General features: G+C 37.7%; 1 protein-coding gene across 4 annotated transcripts in view; it reads right to left on the bottom strand.

Moving 5' to 3' along the window:
• Positions 1-2,525: 2,525 nt before the first annotated feature.
• LOC127952922 (septin-9) overlaps positions 2,526-20,884 on the bottom strand; it is a 36,368-nt gene continuing 18,009 nt past the window's right edge. For 2 of the 4 annotated variants that reach the window (XM_052551825.1, XM_052551827.1), the window contains one exon: positions 6,117-6,832. In XM_052551825.1, coding sequence (XP_052407785.1) covers positions 6,132-6,832 — 701 coding nt within the window. In that variant the 3' untranslated portion in view covers positions 6,117-6,131. Of the gene's footprint in view, positions 6,833-7,328; positions 7,479-16,819; positions 17,146-20,884 lie in introns of those variants that run through there. The other 2 variants (XM_052551826.1, XM_052551824.1) reach the window with 2 other exon arrangements.

Genomic DNA, 20,884 nt, shown 5'->3' with positions numbered 1-20,884 from the left:
AGCTATGAAACTTTCAATGGCAAAAGGTTTTAGAGATAGAACTCTTTCCTTTTGGCGTGATCTGAATCTGAAGGAGTTTTCCCACAAACATTCACAGGGGGAATTCATCAGGATGGCAGAAAAAGACAAACGGTCACCTGGTAAATGTGTCATACTGTTCAGTTCATTGTGAACTCCCTCTCATCCCTACGGGTCACAACCAAGTCATCCAGCAGTCACCATTAAAGCAATACATGCTATTCATGAGAAACACAGACATAAACCACAAACTAGTGAGTAAGCATTTTTCATCATCTGTTAAAGATCACATAAGAAACAATAAAACTTTTTTTTTTTTAATTAATGAAGAGTGTGACCTGGACTAACAATTGTAATATCAGATGTATTAGTATATACTAAATCAAGACAACACGCACCAATAGACAACTGATTGAATGAAATTAAACTACTTATTTGAAATATAAAAATAAAAAAAGTTATCAGCATCTTTTCTATCCATTTTGAATACTTTTGTGCATCTTTGATGAATACACATGTTCAATGTAAATTTAGTTCCAAATGTCAAATTTTTTTATAAATCTCAAGCATCAATGAATTATGTTATACAATTCACATCACACAACCTGAACAGCAACACATGCTTTAAATTCTTAGTACTGGTGCATTTTATCTAGTTTAAAGTTAAAAAAAAAAGCCCTACTCCGAGGTCAGTTCATTTTCCCCTCATCTAGACACTTTACAGAGACTTTGTTCTGCCTGGCACTTCTCTCTCTTTTCTGCTTGTCCTTATCTGGACTTTGTTAGCAGGGCTCTGCTCGCTGCATCCACAGTGAGGCTTGTGCAGGAACAGTAATTAAACCCAAATGTCCCGCAGGCTTCCTGGATCAAAAATGGATCAAAAATTTCCATCTCTTTTAGAGATTCTGTCTTATTTCATACTCAAAAGTAAAAATCCTCTAGGACCAACAAAGGACAACAACACACACAAAAAAAGAAAATATATAAATACATTGTGTGTATATTAATACAAGGGGGTTGTTGGTTGCTCATGTGTCGCAAACCAACAAGCCCCTTAGCTAGGCTGTAAGACCGTGTTCTCACAATCTCACTCGTAACACTTGTGCCAGAGGCAGGGGCGCCTTAAGATAACCAAAAAATTATGTGCACCCCTGTATATAGCCATTACATAAAGTAAACACTAGTTATTACAGGCATTACACGGAGGTGATATGAAAGGAAATGTCATCAATACTTTCCTGGCTGAAATGTGAGTTTACAGGTATGATTTAAACACCATACAGATGCAGCTCAAAAAAATCTGAATATCATGAAAACGGTCTTTATTTTTGTAATTTAATTTAAAAAAGCAAACTTTCTTATATTCTAGATTCATTGCACACAAACTGAAATATTTCAAGAGTTTTGTGTTTTAATTCTGATGGTTATGACTTACAGCTTAGGAAAATTAATTATTCATTATCTCAAAAAATTGAATATTCCATTTTGAGCTTGATTACTTCATTTTGAGTATAAATACTGGGTACCTCTTGGGCTAGTTTAGAACATGCAACCACAATTATGGGAAAAACTACTAACTTGACAGTTGTCCAGAAGACAATCATCAACACCCTCCACAAGGAGGGTAAGCCACGGAAGGTCATTGCTGAAAGGGCTTTCTGTTCACAGAGTGCTGTATCAAAATATAGTCATAGAAAGTTGACTGGAAGGAAAAAGTGTGGTAGGAAAAGTTGCACAAGCAACAGGGATGAACACAGCCTTGGGAAGATTGTCAGTAAAAGCAGATTCAAGAACTTGGGAGAGCTTCACAAGGAGTGGACTGAAGCCGGAGTCAGCACACGAAGACGTCTTCAGGAAATGGACTACAGCTGTCATATTCCTAGAACCAAGAAACCAGAACCAGAACCAGAAAAAGCATTTCACCTGGGGTAAGGAGAAAAAGAACTGGACTGTTGCTCAGTGGCCCACAGTCCACTTTTCAGATGAAAGTAAATTTAGCATTTTGTTTGGAAATCAAGGTCTGGAGTAAGACTGGAGAGGCACAGAATCCAAAGTCTAGTGTGAAGTTTCTGAAGTCAGAGATGATTTGGGTGTCATGACGTTGTCATGCTGGTGTTGGTCCATTGTGTATTATCAAGTCCAAAGTCAATGCAGCCGGCTACCAGGAGATTTTGGAGCACTTTATGCTTCCATCTGCTGACAAGCTTTATGGAGCAGGAATTTAGCACCTGCCCATAGAGCCACAACCACTTCCAAGTGGTTTAATGACCATGATACTACTGAGCTTGATTGGCCAGCCTGACCTGACCTGACCTGACCTGAACAGTAATTCATCCAAAATGAGCCCCAACCAAGTATTGAGTGCATAATTAGACCTGCTTTGGAGATCTTTTCTTTGAGAAAATATATATATAAAAAAAATTTCAATTTTTTTTATATTTCAGTTTGTGTGCAATAAATCTACAATATAAGAAAGTCTGCTTTTTTAAATTAAATTAAAAGAACTTTATCATGACATTAACATTTTCTGAGGTGCACCTGTAAATCACTAATTATTATTTTTTTCAACATCAGTAGATCCAAACAACACGGCATGTTGGCATAAATGTGGGTTATTTGGTGATTGCTAACTGTGTTTTTATTTTCAAACATGACATGTTCACACTTTATTAATTAAATCACAGCCATATAAGGTTAAATGATCACATTTAAGCAATAGGACAATTCCTATTCTTCCATCCCCAGATTTAAAATTGAGACTTTGAAGCAGCACTATTTATGGAAGACAGACGACACACAGATTACATCCAAGCAAGTTACTGAACTCTCACTGTATGACGTTACAGAATGTTGTCTGGTCCTTTCACATAGCAGTGTTGCGTTTCTGTTAATCTGCATGTTGAAAAAGATATTCTGGTGCTGCAGTTATTTACTAGTGAATGCATTCCGCTTACAGTATATCGATGGAACACGTCAAACATATCAACTGTACAAATTCTGTGGGGGGAGCCTAAACTGAGCCATTCATTATATAGGATACTACAACCAGGGGATCACTAAAAATGAGTGTGTGAGTTTGTTTACAGAATGCTGTTGTCACTGCTGCAAACTCCCATATAAATATTTTTTAAATAATATAATTACCCTGCAGCCAGTGGGCCCCCTTTAAAAGTAATCAGAGCCTTATATCTTTCATATGCAAATGTGGAATCTGATGGGGGACACCTTGAAACAATAACACCAATAAGAAACAGATGCTTAGCAATGGAAGCGCTTGATAACAAATAGAAAACATAAGCACCAGAAATAGCAAGTCTTTGTATTGGGAGAATGAACAGTTCACCCGAAAATGAAATCTGTCATCATTTACTCACCCACGTCGTCCCAAATGACTTTCATTTGTCTTCCGATAAACAACCAAGAGATTTATTTTGTTCCTTCATTTAAAGGCCATGCAACCAAAACATTGATGCAATAAAACTAAAAGGCCAATCATGCGTGTTTGATGCATGAACTAGTGAGTTTTAAGGATGAGCTTCCAATGATGAATGTTTATGTGTGAATAAATAAGTCTAAATTAAATCCATCCATCATGTAAAGTGACTAAGAGAAGACTTGGATTAAGCCACAGTTTCAAAGATGAAAAGTCTCATGAGTTTGGAGTGGCATGAAGGTGAGTAAACGATGACATTTCTTTTTGGGTGAAGGTTGAGAAAATCTACCGTGTCTGTAACAGACTTTAATAAGAGTAATCCTTAATTTCTCGATTTGTTTTGTGTTGCCTTTGATATATTTTGTATGTTAAAAAAATATGGTCTAAGGATCGCATTATTTGCGGGGGACTTTTATTCTGAAATGGAATCTACTTTCACAGCTAAAAGATAATAATTAAAAATGGTACAGAGAGCAAGCGTTCATGGCGGCTTAACAGAACTCGTGCATGAAAGGACTGTTCATAAGTTTATTCCCCCCATTTAACTCTTTGTTAGGTAAAAACAAGTATTTGTGAAAAATCACTGAATAGGTATAATAATGTTAATGTACATTTAGCTCTTATGGTGATCTCTGAAGTAAAAAAGAAACGCTAATAAAACATCATTTCATCAGTAAAGTTTCGGTCATCATTCAGACGGAGCCTGCTACAGTATCCATGTCCAAGATTTAGATAAATGTTTCTTTATTTGGTGCTTTAAAGCTTCACTGTTCTTCTCAGATTGGCTCAATGCACAGTTTTTAGTCATGACTTTGGAATACGGTTTCTGAGCCAGTGTTGCACTCAGAACTAATACTGTCCCAAAAAAACAGGCCTTTTCAGTATGAGTGCAAGAATAGCCATTGCTTGGGCTACATTCAACCTTAAAACGGCAACTTCAAATTTTGATCACATAAACAGCCTGACGCCCTGTCTATCTAAGTGGAGAGAGAGTAGATGGGGGTTATATGGAAACTGTTCATATTTGTTTTACTGCCTAAGAGGGATCCTGATAATCTCAGCGTTGATCCAGTGCTAAAATAATACATCAGATCTGTTGACCTCACTCAATGATACAGCTCCAACATTCTTTCCTATGAGGAGGTTCTGTTTTTCTCATTACCATATGCTGGATTTCTGTGTGATTTGATCACTGCTCTACCTGAAGTGTGCTTAGGAAGAAGACGTTCTCATGGGTCGCTGCTTCTCAAAACACAAAGCTTCGTTGTACCTCGATTTCAAAAGAAATGACTTTTTATAAAGTGGAGTTCAAAGGTCTTTGTTGACAATAGAAAAATCTAGCTTGAACCTTAAAATAGGGATGTACGATATGTTTTGTCTACAATAATATTAGGGATGCACAATGAATCATAATTAAATTGCAAAAGCAATAAATCGCCATTAGTCAGAAGCTGCGATTGTCGTGCATATCTTCCAGTGAAGCATGGTTCTGTGATCAGCAGTAAATCTCCATTGGGCCAGAGGGCGTTATCGCAATGAAACTTCGAATATGCCCCAATGAAGAAATCAAGGAAATAGCTGCAATGAACAGTGTGACTAATAAACACATGACAATGGATATATATGTTTTATCAGAGCACTTATTAATATAATTTTCATCATAATAAAGCATCTCTATAATGAAACGCTAATCGACATAGCCTTTATCACTGCTTAGAATACAATGAAATATTGTGTGCTTTATTCTGTTTAAATAAGCCACATCTCACAGAAGGATTTATTTCAAAACACTCGACTGACGTTATGAAGTGAGTTTGGAGTAAAAACATCTCTCAGACTGAGTAGCATTTACTAAACAGATCCATAGTTCACTGAGGAGATAGGCAAACAGCTGTCATTATCGCGAACAATTTCATAATCCTACAATTATATCGTCTGCGATTATGAATGTGATTTTTGAAAAGCTTGTCAGAGAACTACTACTCTGTGTAGTAAATGCTGCTCCACCTGAAAGCAGGTGATGGAGATTTACTACTAATCACAGAACTGGCAAAAATATGCATCGCGTTCGATTAATGGTGCAGCCCTAAATATCATAATTTTTGTTTTGATCATGTGCCAGATGACTTTGTCACTCACTTATGAAAAAGTGTTTATGCTTTCATTGTCTGAGTAAGCATATTAAAATGATATTAAAATCATTATCCCTCTCTGAGCAAAAAAAAACAAAAAAACAAACAACAACAAAAGACTGTTTGAGTGAATTATTCAATGACTGACTTGATAAGACAGGGACTTGCCACCCCCTACAAGTCTATTTCAAAATAATCATATATCATTTATATATTATTTCATATTTCAGTATTCAAAATGTATATTTTTTTACTTTAAAAATAACATTAAAAACTTGCTGTATCAAAAAGTCTATCTTAAGGTTATTTTATATGGTTAGAAACAAAATTACCAGCCTATATAAAGTGTTTTTGTTGTTTTATGTTTAATGCCATGCCAGCTTCTGGCTTCTATTTAACTAGAAAAATTGGTAAAATGGTCACACTTTTCCTCAGGTTTATAAACCCTACTGAATATAAAACATCAGCAGACACTCCAAGTGCACGTCACAGTGTAAATATCAGATCCAGATCATGCAGGCATCTAGCCAGACAGCAATTTAGCAATGTTAAAGCACATGTGACTTACTCTCTTGAGGCCTTAGTGGGGCTTCATGTACTGCTGGAGGGGTTTTGTATTCATCGAAGTTAGGAGTGATGCTGGCTGCGGAGGTGAAGCTGTTCTCTGACTCCCGTGCAGGAGACGGTGTGTCCAGCTGTCTGTTAATGTGCATCTCCGCCCGTCTGGTCGGAGCTGAGATCTCAAGAGGGCTGGGAGGCTCTGCTCGCCTCTGGGACACCTCAGGGATCCGGGACGCAGATATTGGTGGGTCAGCTCTCCTTGGTGGTGTTGGAGGTTCCTGGGGTCTGCTGTGGTTACCTTCAGCCCTTCTGTAAAGAGGCCCATCTGTGGCTTTACTCTGGAGCGAGACCTCAGGTCTCTTTAAGCCGAAGCGGGTGATACCGGGACTGGGTGAGCTGTCCACCTGCTTGGAGGAGATGTCGATGGAGATCTCAGTCCTGCGCGACACAGCCTCTGGGATGCGGGCCCTCGATAACTCTATGCGCCCCATGCCAGACTTTGGAGAGCTCTGGTTGGAGGAGGAATCTGAAGCGTGCCTGGAGGTGGACTCGGAGTTGAGCGATCTCATGTCATGGAAACGGCTGCTCGTAGAAGAGGTGGCAGAGCGCAGAGGATTGGTCGTTCTACGGGACAGAGGGGATGGGTTTGTGGATGTGTCCTCCTCCACTTCAAATGACCTCTTAAGTGCTGTAAACAAATATGAATAAAAACATCAGGCAACTTTCAAAGCTTTAAAACAGGCAAACTTCCAGAAATGGATAACTACATACATTAATTAAATACATAAACATAACTACATTGACTTAGTTTAGTTAGAATGTGCTAACTAAGCCTAAAACAAACCAATTTTATAACAGAAAATGATTTCCAAAATTTGGTCACCCAAGCAGGGGTTAAATAATTAAATATAAGGCTTTATACATATAAAATAAGGCAGACTGATAAAATCAACAAAAGATTTACAGAATTTGTATCCCTAAATGCACTGATACAGAGATGTTGAAGATGTTTAATCTTTTGTACCGGATTAAAAATGTTAATAACGTTCCCATGGTCCCTCTGTAAACTCGTAACGTGTAAAGACGCGACTAAAGTGTCTTTCGCGCCGGTGGGGAAATATACCTAAAGAATAGTTGTCTGTTTGAAATAAGAACAGTGTATGGTTCGATATTTTTTGAAATACCTGATTTCACGCGCTTCAAATGTTCAGTAAACATAGCTGTAGTTTGAGAGCTCTCACGCTTGAATGAACAACAGTCATCGCCTGACTCGAGCGCAATGGTGTCCGGTTCGTTCATTTGAGCCGAATCATTTTAATGAATCGGCTGAATTAGTTCAGAAACGATTGTTTAGTTATTGAATCGGTTCGAACGCGGAACAGTCTCTTTAGAACCAGAACGCTACTGACTGGCAGTCATGGTGTTTTTATTCGTGTGCTCCTGCTGGCTCATTAAACTTAGAACGGCCTCTTTCGAATGCGATGAACTGAACAAAGAACGAGCTGAAAGAGATTTGGACTGAACTGGACCTATTTGACTCATTTAAATAAGTTACTTTAAACAAATAGCATTGCAGAAATATTTCGCAAATTGTAAACATTTAGGTTACTTATGACAGGGCAACGCATATGACACAGGTTTTAAATAAATAGCATTTTATTAAATGTCATAATTATAGAAAGCTAAAGGGAAATTGTTAGATAACTGATAAATCACCTATCTATCTATCTATCTATCTAGGCACTACTTATGATGCATCAGGTGCATTTTTGTCCTGAGGCCTGGTTCTTTTTTGACCCTAGTACAGTCGATAGATAAATTGCTGGCAATGCATCAATACAAAAAAAACCTTTTCTCCCATAGCTAGGAGTGCAAACATTATTGAGGTTGTGAAACTGGAGCTGGACAGCCTTAAGATAGCTTTTTCAATTATCTGCAATGTGGCGCTTGACAGAAAGAGACACAATGGCATGCTTGGTCGCTCAGGACATTTGTGTGTACTAATCCCCGGGAAATGTCTAGACACTTGAGTCATGCACAGACACAGCAGTCATATTAATGGCCAACAGCAGTGCTATGGCTTTAAGTTCTGAGCAGGTGGTTTCTATTTCATCAGTTGGTCTGTCCAAACATTAAACACACATATACCTCTCTCTCTTTTGTAGAACGGCATGAATTGGCACTGCTGTTTGTTAACAACATAACATCATTTTTTAAGCTGGTGCTGGCAAAATACTAGACGTGTGTAAGTTAAGTATTTTCCAATGGGCTTGGAAGCTCAGAGACTATTTCATGACTGTAACAGCAGTTTGGCCTAGTAAGAGTTGGCATACGTGCCCATGGCACGTTAGTAAAATAAACAGTTTAATTTACTTACTGGAACCTTTTGCTGGCATCTCTCTGATACTACTCTTAAATCACATTTTCTAAAAGTTTATTGGTGCTGATGGATGCAAAAGGCCTTTGCAAATCTTGTCTTTTTGTCATACAAACTTCAAGGCATCCAATTCACAGCTGGATCTTAGTTCAGTGTGGGAGAGGATCATTGTTTGAAGTTCTATTGGCAGTCTTATTCATGAGAAATAAACGATTGCTGCGATCAGATATGCATCCAGCTGTGGGACAAAATAGGAAAATTAAGAGTCTATAGGCTAAAGGTGACTATTTCTATTCTTAAGCTCATGAAAACTTTTCATGTATTGAATTAAATCTGAAATGAAATCATGACATTTGCCAAGTATGGTAACCCATACTCTGAATCGGTGCTCTGCATTTAGCCCATCCAAGTGCACACACACAGCAGTGAGGAGTGAACACACACCCGGAGCAGTGGACAGCTATAGATCCAGCACCCAGGGAGCAACTGGGAGTTCAGTGCCTTGCTCAAGGGCACTTCAGTCATGAGTATTTAGGGTGCTGCATTGTTCATTCACTCCCAGCTACAGCTCCTGCCAGCACCGAGACTCAAACCAGCAACCTTCGGGTTACAAGTCCAACTCTCTAACCATTAGGCCCCAGCTGCCCCATGAAATAAAACAATATATAAATGTAACACTTAAAATGAAGCTTGAAAATGATAAAGGAAAATGATAAATGCTGCCTTGACAATTAACTGAAATACTAAAAATACTCAAATAAAATAAATGAATACTAAATAGAATACATACATTTAAAAAAAATGGAAAAAAAAATACTAAAAGATTAACTATAATTAAAATGAAAACTGAAAATATATCAATAAAAACTAACATAACAGTATGTAAACAAAAACACTAAAATAGGGGATAACACTAAAACAAGGATAGTTAACGATGGATTGCAAAAGTCTCTGTGTTTGGACGGTTTCTTTTTATTATTGTTTTTATTATTATTTTATTTTTTCTGTACAATGAGCGGGAGACCAATATTGTTTTGAACCCTGCTGGCTTTCATTTATGGACAAATGCTTCAAAATGTGTGTTAATATAGGTGAACTGAACTACTGATTTAAGAGCATGTGGTAATTCAGATCTTTAAGTAGGGCAGGTCCAGGACGTCCACTGTCTCATATTGGCTAGGTGTGTCCATTATACCTCTATATTTTACGTCATGTTATTCAGTCACATGCTTATCATAACACAGCACACATGGATCCATTTTCTTCCAACACACAGGAAAACTGACTTCAGCAGGAAAGGATGGAAGCTGATGCCCCTGTTTTACAGTACCCTTGCATTTGGATAAGGAAAAGAGACCTGCCAGGCATTTGTTTCATTTTTGAGTTGTTGAGTGATGTTTTTTTTTTTTTGGTACCGCTGGTGTTATGATTGGATATGTGATACTCTCAACTCTATTTGGAACTGCTTTGCTTTTTCTCATGAGAGAATCACCATGTTTCTCATGAGTCATCTTCAGAGGGGGCTTTATTTTTAAGATTATATAATTTCCTGTCATTTTAAAGTGTAGCTGGATTAAAATGGAATCCTGCATTTACATAATAATCATGTATTATGCATTCTGTGATTATACTAGACATAATCAACAAAACTTTAATGGCAGTCCACACACACACAAGATCCCTTGGGCTGGATTAAGGCTCAACCGAAAATGATTGTGAATATGTGTTTAACAGGAAGAGACATTGTCTGTCTTGTTGCTTTAGTCCAGGCAATGATATACTTGGCACTGCATGCAATGTAGAGGCATACACAGATGAATCATAATAGTTTGATATACTACAGGATAAATCTCTCTCAGCATTTATCCTCAAACAACCTCTTCATTCACAGACAGGAAGTCAATCATTACAGGCAGATTTTACTGTGTAGTCCAAACGCTCTGTGCTTTTGGACTCTATAAAGTGCAGTATAAAAACCATACAGTGCACTACAGCCAAAACAAGCAGATGACCTCTTACATAAGAATCTTCATCTCAGTATGGTGCATGTGTATTTCTGACATGGTGAGCAGGCTAGATGATGAGAGCTTCAGTGGTGTCTGACTTCAAACCTCTGTCTGTCCGTGGTTTCAAAAACTATACAGAGCATCCAAAAGATCAAGATCACAAAATGCACCGAAACAAAAATAAATTTAAGAAAAGGCCTACATAAGCGAACTACATTTGACTGACACAGGAGAGAAGAAATTCATTATTTTAAGTCATTAATAAAGTCATTATTTTTGTTTTCTCGTAATTTCTATGGTGTTCATCACAGTGCCAAATAGTTAAGTATTTAGACTAAATAGGCTATTTGGTTTCAAAAAAGGGCCTTTATTAGGGCTTCATTAATTAATATTACGGTAGTTAATTCATTACAATATAAACTGCCAATGAAAATTTCTTCCGAACATTCATTCATCTTAGGTATTCCAATATTTAATAACACGTTAAAATTGAAAGTTGCAACTGTGTTACTTAATGAGCTAACATGGACTAAGACTTCAGTAGCAAATGTAGTTATTGGTCATTGTAAAGTGATACCTATTGGTCTTTATAGTTCTTTTGCACTTTAATCTGTGAAAAACAGACTTTATATATTTTTCTGAATTGATTTATTGTATTTAAATATTCAGGTCTTTTTGTTATAATATTTTTTTTAACCTGATATACTGTATTATGACCACCTTTTTGAAACTAATTTTCAATACCGTGATAACAATGTATACTGTGATAAAAGCATTAGCAATTAATCACAACATGAAAATTTGATACCGACAGATCCCATGAGTACTTAATGACAGAATTTTTATTTTAGGGTGAACTATCCTTTTTAGTAGAATTGTGCACTTAACATATGCACCATTCTGTGCCATTTTGTAGTATGAATAGTGTGAGTGATGTGCTCACCCTGAAAATTAAAGCAAGAAGTGCGCTTCAAATACACAGATTAGGGCTGGGCGATAAATCGATTTTATCGATTAACTCGAATTTAACGTTAAGGGCGATTTGTTTTTAATGAAAATCGGTTTTCTCTTTAACTTCCACCACACAATTTTTTTATTTATTTATATTTTAATTTATTTTTAAGAATGTGTCACTGTATGTCACACAAAGGGGAAATTTAGACTAAACTGCATAAGTGAAAATCAGAACAAAATAAAGAGTACATTTGTTTTGAGCAATTTCTTTGTCGGTTGAAGTTTGTTTTTAAATAGAAAAAAAATCGATTAAAATCGAAAATCGGGGTTGGTGTGAAAAAAATCAGAGATTTTTTTTAAAGCCATATCGCCCAGCCCTAACACAGATGATGCATTTAACAAAAAATAAAAAATAATTAAAGGGGATGGGCTGTCAGACTCAGTTGCTGGATGACAAAATAACCCAAAAATCATACACTTGATAGTAGTAGAGTAAATATTTTATGTATAGTACGTCATTTGGGACACAACTTGTGTTCATCAAATGTCTATATATAAATGTCACCGGAAGTAGCAGGTCCTACTCTTTTCAAATTCTATGAATACAGACATTCACATTCACAAACTGTTTTCTGCACACTTGCCTATAAAAGTGTGTAGATGCATTAGATTTGTTCTGAGTTGTTGCAAGGTAATTGTTTACTATAAGTCTTATTCATTGTTAATCTAGTCCTATCACAGTCACATCTGCCCAGCCAGAAGAATCAGAGGTGTTTGAGGTATGTGCCGGCAAAAACAACAGGATACAAACAGAGAGTGTGAGTCTGCTGTAATGATATGTTTGGCCTTGCTGATCTGCGAGAGTTTGGGAGCTGTGTGATGCCGCCCCAGGCTGTGGTGGGAAATGGGCCTCACGAAAACACATAAGAACCCCCCCCCCCCCCTCTCTCTCTCCCACAGTACACACAGCTGCAGCTTTGAGTAAACACATGCATACAAACTCACACAGATGCATTTGCTCCTACCCAGTGCTCATGCACACACACAACACATGTACATCTATGGAAGCAAGAGCGTGTGTTTGATGCGTATGCATAACTTCTGATCAATTAGTGTCCACAACTAAACTATAGGTAGAGGTTTACCTCAATACGCACATTACGCAGTGGAAGCTATTCCAATGCTGTGTTAGCAGAGGCAATACAGGTGAGAAACAAATGTGTGTGCATGTACTGTTAAATTCATCACGTCGCAAAACAGTCATGTCCCACTCGCTTACAGTTTCGGTGCAATGGCTGATTAGCTTCAGGGCAGTTTGCTTATAACACAATGCTCTGGGTTCACTTAGTTTTGACTTGTGTGTTATTACAGGTTATGAGTGCAAAACTACAGATAAGCAGCTACAGTGGGACATACAGTATTTGAAGTGCAACTAGTTGTTTACTGAGTTGGAAAATACAGTTTAGTTGGTAGTTTCCCAAATGCATCGATAGCTAACTATAGTCACAAGTTAATTTGAAGTCTATTGGTAATGGAACTTGCAACCACAGTTGCTTTTGGAAAACGCACCCCAGGCTGGCAGCTGTTTACTAGAATATGTTAGATGGTCTAAAGTGGTCATAGCAGCAACAAATCTGCTACCAGCTGGTCATACCTTCTTAAGCCAAATATGAAAATCATGACAGTGATTACTCACACTTACGTTGTTGTAAAGCTCTTTGACCCGTTCTATATGTTCTGTGAAACATAGAAAGGGGTTTTGATAAATGTTTCAGTGTTTTTACTGCCCATTCTATGGAAGCAAATGGAAATCAGAGCGGTTTGGTTATCAGAATATCTCAATATATATTATTTTAGGTTCCACAGAAAAGTAAGTCAGACAGATTTGGAATGACATGAGGGTGAGTCAGTTATGACTGCATTTTTGGGGTGGTTTTGTTTCTTTAAGACAGTAAATCTTATATATATATATATATATATATATATATATATATATATATATATAGAATGGTGGCTGGTCATTTTCTGACAGGATAATCAACTAGTTTAAAAGCTGACTAGTTAATTCAACCCCAAATATAGTAGGTGCTGGTAAGTATGCAGATCTCTTTTCAAGGCCATATCTAAGAAAGGCAAAAAATAATTACAAGACTGGGGAAAATGGTATGAAAATTCATGCGACAAAACTGTTATCAGTAACATCTCTTTCTCATGCACCTCTCTTTTATCTCTATTTTTATGAACTTTTCCTGTCTCTATTTTAACTCGCCTGCCAGACTGTCACCCCTCCCATACACAAACACACATCTACTTGAAATGATTGTGCAACGTTTTTGAGACAGTAAGTGCATCATAAGGAGTCTCAAAGTTAAACCGACACACATTAACATGTACTACAGCTTAGCAAGGGTTAACTGGTCTGGCTTATTATGGTAAGCTTGAGGACATTCATGAAGTTTTATAATTGAGAACTTTTAATATCCTTTCTTTTCCAGATGGCCATAAATTCACGGTCATGTGACTGAACATAACACATGCACATACTGTAGCACATGTTTCCAGGGAGTATATCAGTATGTTCGCACTTCAAAAGTACAGTTATGAATTTCAGAAGTTATGAGCTTCATACATTAAGCCCATTTCCTTGTGCAGAGGCCAGCACTGAGTAAATGGAAGTCATTTATTGCTCCGTTCCCAACCATAAGCCTTCTTTGAAAGTGTAAAAACAGCATTAGGCTGTAAGTGATGTGTTTGGTCATTGGCAGGACAGTGCTAACATCTCACTGGTCTTCTTTGGGAGGCATTAACCTGATAAGAAAACTAGCATTGCTAACATGTTGTGCACTAGTTTCCCACTTGGATTCCTAACTAGCAAGAATTTTTTTTAGCTAGCTAGTCATCTAGCTTAATTTAAAAGAACATGCTTGTTGACAAGCATCACCAGCATGGTTTTGAAATGATGCTAGTTCTTCAGGTAGACCTGCTGGTAAATTCATACTGGTCTAAGCAGTTGTTTTTAAGCAATAATTAAAGGATTACCATGTCTTCATTCGAAAATTAGCCTAGAGTTTGCTTGTTTATTTACTAGCCATTAACCAAAGCTAATGGAGTTTGTAAATATACAGCTGTGAGATGCTTTTCCCACCCTCAGGAAAAGTTGCACAGAACCACACTATAAAGTGCATACCTCTCTTTATAGTGTGGTCAGTCCTGCCTATAATCTCTGCAAATAGCCACGCTTGATGATGAATTTAGAGACAACATTTAGCCTTACATGCAACAACATAAAAGTGGTTTAGTCGCAGTATAATGAGAGCGCTTTTCCCCTCCCGATGTCTGATTTGTTAGCAATGTAATGAGTCCCAGTCTGGAATAGTTGTCATGTGTCCATGAAATGACCAAAAGATGCCAATTTAGGTCATTCAGAGCACTCCAACAGGACCCATTTAGAGACACATAAATACTTGGTCTAGAATTGTTGTAGTCTGAAAAAAAAAAAAACATAAACAAACGTGTTTCTATCTGTCTTGATTATCCAAGCACTCTCACTCCAGTGTTTACTTATAAATGACACTGAATGTGTCTGTATTGGTTAATATACTACTCAAAAAACTGAAAGAAAAAAAAACCCTCTCTTGATTTGGCAAGCTTTCACTGGAGCTGCTGGCTTAGTAGCAAGTGCACATATATCCACAAGCAGAATTGCATGTTTAGTTGCTTTTTTCATTTTTTGTAAATGTAAAAAAAAAAAAAGTGCTGCACCTTTAAATTATTTTAAATTATTTTTTTTCATACCAGAAAACAGATTAACTCTGGTTTTAGCATTTACATATTATTTGAGGTTCATAATATATCAGTATATTGCTATTTGCCAAAATGAAACATGCATATCATATTGTTCAAAGTGTTATATTGAATTGTTTATGCTCATTTCTATTATTTTTAACTCAAGCTATTCTTTAAAAGCACTAAAAATGTATTAACACTGTTGCTGAAATGTAATCTTTAGCAAATTTCTAAACGAATATCCATCTTTTATAATTTACACTATAATGTTATGATGCCTAAATTCCCTATAGTGTTAATACATAACTAATATCAAAATATATATAAAAAATGTTTTTCTGCTTTATTTTTAATTTATATAGATGAAATAGTATTGAATTTTGATATTAGCTATGTATTATCACCCATATCATAAAAATAATTATTCGCTTATCAATATGGCCCGGAAATTTTCCCTGTCTAAGTAAACAGTTCTTAGTTACAATATGCCGCAATTTGGACAAGACCTTTTTCCGTTTAGTCAAATGTTTGGCTCTGTCAGAAAAGCACAGCTCCATTCAAGTCTATAAAGACACTTCTAAATTGAGATGAAGCTCAGGCAAACCTGCCATTTTCGGCACCCGCAGAATTCTGCGCTTTCTGTGGAATTTCCTCCTTCATTTGTCTGTAAGTTTTAGCACAAAGCCAGAGCAAACTGTCTGGCTTCTTTTCTGTCTGTCCTCTCTCATCCATTCAAGTATCTCTTTCTCTCTGAGACAGAGTGTACATCCATGAAGCAGCGACCCGGTGCACAGCTAAAGCCTCTTGTCTGGGTGAACCGGGTCATCAGCTGACATATGAAGACCACCCTGCCCTGACCCGCATGCCGTTCCTTGTCCTCTAACCTCCTGATATTCGGCACAAAACGCATTCCGAGAAGTGATGACACCGAAAAATCCAGACAAGTGGGAATGTGTCTCGTGTATGAGAGGCGTGTGTGTTTGTAAGGGTCTCTCACAGCTGGATGAGAGGTGTTGAGAGGGGGAGGGGAAGGGGGGTGACAGAGCAAATCAATGCCAGGAGCACACCAATTAAAAAAAAATTAAAAGCAGAAATACAGACGTGACGCTCGAGGAGGTGAGCAGGAGGAACGGACGGCAGCCAGGTATGATGGTCAGTGTGCTCACGGTTAAAGTTGCTTTTGTGTTTACACAGTGAGGACGTTTCCTGTCATGCATGACTGTTTGTGTGTACAGCCTACAGAAAAGAGTGAATAGCACGTACTGTGTACGACAAACACACACACACACATGCATATCACTAGGCGGCCACATGACCTGTGTGACAACCACAGCACACTAAGCTATAGAAACAGACTCCAGGGACACACACACTAATATAAAGATATTGACAATAACTCAGCTTTATACTGACTGTTTGCCTTTGAAGTGAACTCTCTGATTTAAAAGTTACAGAACAACTTCAGATGATTCTGATGAATGTTTTGCACTTTAAAACTCTACGTTTTCTTTCTAAACCACAAAGAATCGTATAAAGAGGAATAAAAACAAACCTTCAAAGTCTGAGATAATTCCCTCCAAATGCGCATTGACATTGGAATCAGACATTCTGAAGCTGACTCTGCGGGATCAAAGCGAGCTTTCTCAGCAAGGCGAAACTCTCTCAGACTTTGTGCTCTCCAGCTCCCAAACAAATCCCAAATTAGGAGGTAACGGGGGGAGGAAAAAAGAGAAAGCGTTCGGAGCGGTCCCCAGATCCAAGCCCACGACTTTCTTAAAGGACCAACTGAGTTTTTCCCACTTCCCCCAGCTCCCTGAACGCAGCAGACCTCAGAATGAGAAACCGATGACAACCCCCCTCCCCCGCTCGCTCTCTTTCACTCTCTCACTCCTTCCCTCTCTCCTCCCTCTCTCTCTCTCTCTCTCTCTCTCTCTCTCTCTCTGACCGAGGTGCTTGGCTTCTAACGTGAGTTATTTGAGACAATGCTCAAACTTTACTTTCCAACCCGCCCACAAACGTGCCGAGACTAGGCTCTTTTGCAATCGGTGAAGAGATAACGTGAGTATTTCTAGATTCAGCTCAGTCAGACTGGGTGACGTGGGCAGAGAAGTTCAGAAGAGTGCGGTCCGTGCGAGAACTGGAGGGCAGCGGCGGCACATATTTCATCACAATCCCCGAGGAGAGCACATCTGCGCTTGCGGCTTCCCCAGTAGTTTCCTGAATTCGAGCCTGAGGCCACCAGCGCTCCTCGTAGCAGAGGGGAGGACGGGGCTGAGGCCACGGGGTATCTTAAATCAGTGACCTCATCTACAGACTCCATCAGAGCTATGTTTCTGCCCACACCTTCTGCTAAACACGTTTTCATTTCATTCAGACATCATCAGCTCTGGCTACAGTTGAAGAGCTGGTTTTGTTTACAGATTCGATCTGCTAACTGCAGATATGGTGACGAGTGTCTGGTTTGTTGGGTTTTTAATGCAAACCTCTCTGCTTGCAACACTATGACTGTTGGGGAATTCTGTGGGATGTGGGGGTGACGTGTTGCACTGAGGTCTGAAGTTTCATGAGCTAGAGTCTACAAAAACAGGAAAGTCAAGCTGTATGCGACTAATCATACAGCAGATTTCACAGCTCTTCAGGCTTGTCTAATGCAAACATCAGGCCTTCTGTATACAAACACACATATACACACACACACCACACAAATCCGGTAAAGGAGGAAATGAAGAGAGTCTGTTAGAGGAATAGGAATAATCTGAAAAGCTTCAGAGGGCACATATGGATTAACCTTGTCAGACTGACTCATGAATATTAATTTGATGAAGTAATGTACACCCAGACATCCTAAACTAATTTGCTTATTATTATTTTTCTCCTGTTTTCTAGTTATATTCATGATTTGACAATATTCTACTGTATAGATCATTTTTTTAGCAAACTCCTAAGGAGTTAGGATTATTTTTTTAATAATAAGTTAATACTTTTATTCAGCAAGAATGCATTCAATTAATCAAAAGCCGCATTTACTTTTATAATTAAACAATTTATTCATAAAATAAATGCTGTTCTTTTGAACTTTCTATACATCAAAGTATACTGCAAAAACAGTTTTCACACAAAACATTAAGCAGAACAATGGTTTTCAACACTGATAATAATGAAAATAATTTTTAAGCAGTAAATCAGTATTGCGAATGATTTCTAAAGGATCATGTGACACTGAAGATGAGAGTAGGCCAATCATGCTGAAAATTCAGCTTTTACTTCACAATACATAAAAATGTAAAATATAAGCAAATAGTTAACAGTTACTTTTAACTGGAAAATACACAATATTATTTACAATGCTTTTTACTGTATTTCTGAACAGTCATAAAAAAAACACATTTTTGAAGTGCATAGATAATTAGCTTGTAGCATGTAGCTAACTTATTTTTTTAAACGCTGGCTATGTAATTAAACTGTCATCTGTGACAATTCTGGACAACATTTACACACCGCCATACACGCAAAAATTCCCAGAAATTTTTCATTCATGAACTTAAACAAAGCAGAATTACCACTAGATGTCGCTGTCACACACACAATACGAGCAAACGGTTGTGGAGTTTTGTCAGTCTCAATTCTAGCACCAACTCTTGCATGTAAAAACTGATATGAAATAATTAACACTGGCATAACTCCTTCAGACGGTGAGATCTTACATGATGTGTTGTGGAGAGCTGTACCAGGCTGAAAGAGGCTTCTGTAAACAAATGCTTTTAGAAGCCATAACTCATTCCACACCGACATACCACGAGGGAGAGAGAGAGAGAGAGTGTGTGTGTGTGAGAGAGAGAGAGAGAGAGAGAGAGAGAGAGAGATCCCTGACACTGGAAAACGTAAACAATCACTTGAATATTGGCTTCCATTTAGGTGGGACCTGTAAGTAGCATGTGATTTACATTACATTTGTGTTGCTAGTTCTCCAGAAGTGTCTGTGGAACTGTGAATTTAGTGCTTAAGCGTAGCTGCAGTGTCCTTCTCCTCCTCCCTGAGCCTCTGCATGTTTACACACTGCCTCAGATCACCAGAATCTCCCAGGACCCCATCACACTCTCCAGCAGCAGAACATCTGGAGTGGAGAAGGTCACTCACTAACACTAAGGGAGTTGATGTAGATGTACTCTCTCAGTGTGTTTCTTTGCCTGTGAGGTAGACGAACAGTAGAATGTGCAAGGACCAGTAACCTTTGTTTTCAGATGGCACTGTATTGAGTTGTATATTGAGAGCAACTTAAAAAAAAAAAATCAAATTTAATTAAATCCAATTTTATTTACACGTAAAGAAACAGATTTTTTTTATTTAGTTCACACACACAGACACACGTATGCTACAAAGTTGCCAAGTATTTAAACGTTCACATTACACCCCAATCAAAGCTTTCCAAATGCTTGTGCACTTTAGCATAATCTCTATGCACATAAACAGGAAGGCCATCTTCTTTCTTTCTATTTTTACATGCGCACAGAGAAGGTGCCCTGCTGAAGGTTCTTGTTACTTCAATTCACTTCCTGTTTTGACCTTGTGTGAAGGATATCTATATAGTATATAGTTCATGATGTTTCAAATATGTGAGACTGCTGACAATGCCTGGCAACGCCAGAAAAGTGAGATCGATAGTTCACGAGGTATAACACCCTTGGTATATTTATAATTTACTCAGAGAATAAATGATAGGATTAAAGGATAAAGTATATTTATGTAGTTATATATCCTCAGAGTATGAACATATACTATATATGCTATTGAAATGCAGGGTCAGCACCAGACTGTACTGTGTGAGACGTGTTTACCCTACAGGTGCGGTTACGTCACACACACAAATATGGTCAACAGGATATGATGTCATCATGCTCTAACTTAAGTTTCCATGCCCTGAAATTTAGATCTTCTAGCGGCCCTTTAATTTTGAAAATCAGAGTTAAATCACAAATAAGATATGTCTTTGTATGAAACATAATATATATATATGTATAATTGGACCGAGATTTGCTGCCAGTAAAAACACTTGAAAACTATGTCTCTTGAAAAACTGTATCTTCAAATGTGTCTCTTAGTGCAAACTGAGAACAAAGATCTTGAGAGTAATACAAATGAGAGGTTCAGTCTTCATTTTGTATGTGCCAGACACTGATTGTTGTGCAAGTGCAATCATTAAACATGTGGTTTTCTTTTTGGGTGGTTCTTTCTGATTAATTGATTTAAAAATATAATTCACTGACACAATTGAGTCATCACTAAGAAGTGTATAGTAGTCCTGCAAATACTTGAAAAATGATGAAAAAGGGGAAGGGGAGAGTAAAATAACAACGTTAACCAACACAGAACATGTTTAGTGAGTCAAAATACAGCAGAAGTACAGTTTTTTTTAGATAAGACTAGATCTGACACCATCCCTCGAAAAGATCATTCACATCATCCTATTTTATTGTTTGTCTTATGAATGGCTGTGAACCCTGTCATTCTTTACTATGTTCATTGCTTTTGTCTACTATCGTCTTTCTTGTATCAAAATACAAAAGAAAGGAAGCCACAAAGGTCAACTGTGACATGAAGTCTGGTGTTTTCTGTTAAG

Source organism: Carassius gibelio, chromosome B3, assembly GCF_023724105.1.
Source record: "Carassius gibelio isolate Cgi1373 ecotype wild population from Czech Republic chromosome B3, carGib1.2-hapl.c, whole genome shotgun sequence".
Classification (NCBI taxonomy): domain Eukaryota; kingdom Metazoa; phylum Chordata; class Actinopteri; order Cypriniformes; family Cyprinidae; genus Carassius; species Carassius gibelio.
Note: the sequence above shows the minus strand (reverse complement) of the source record. Positions and strands in the feature narration are given on the sequence as shown.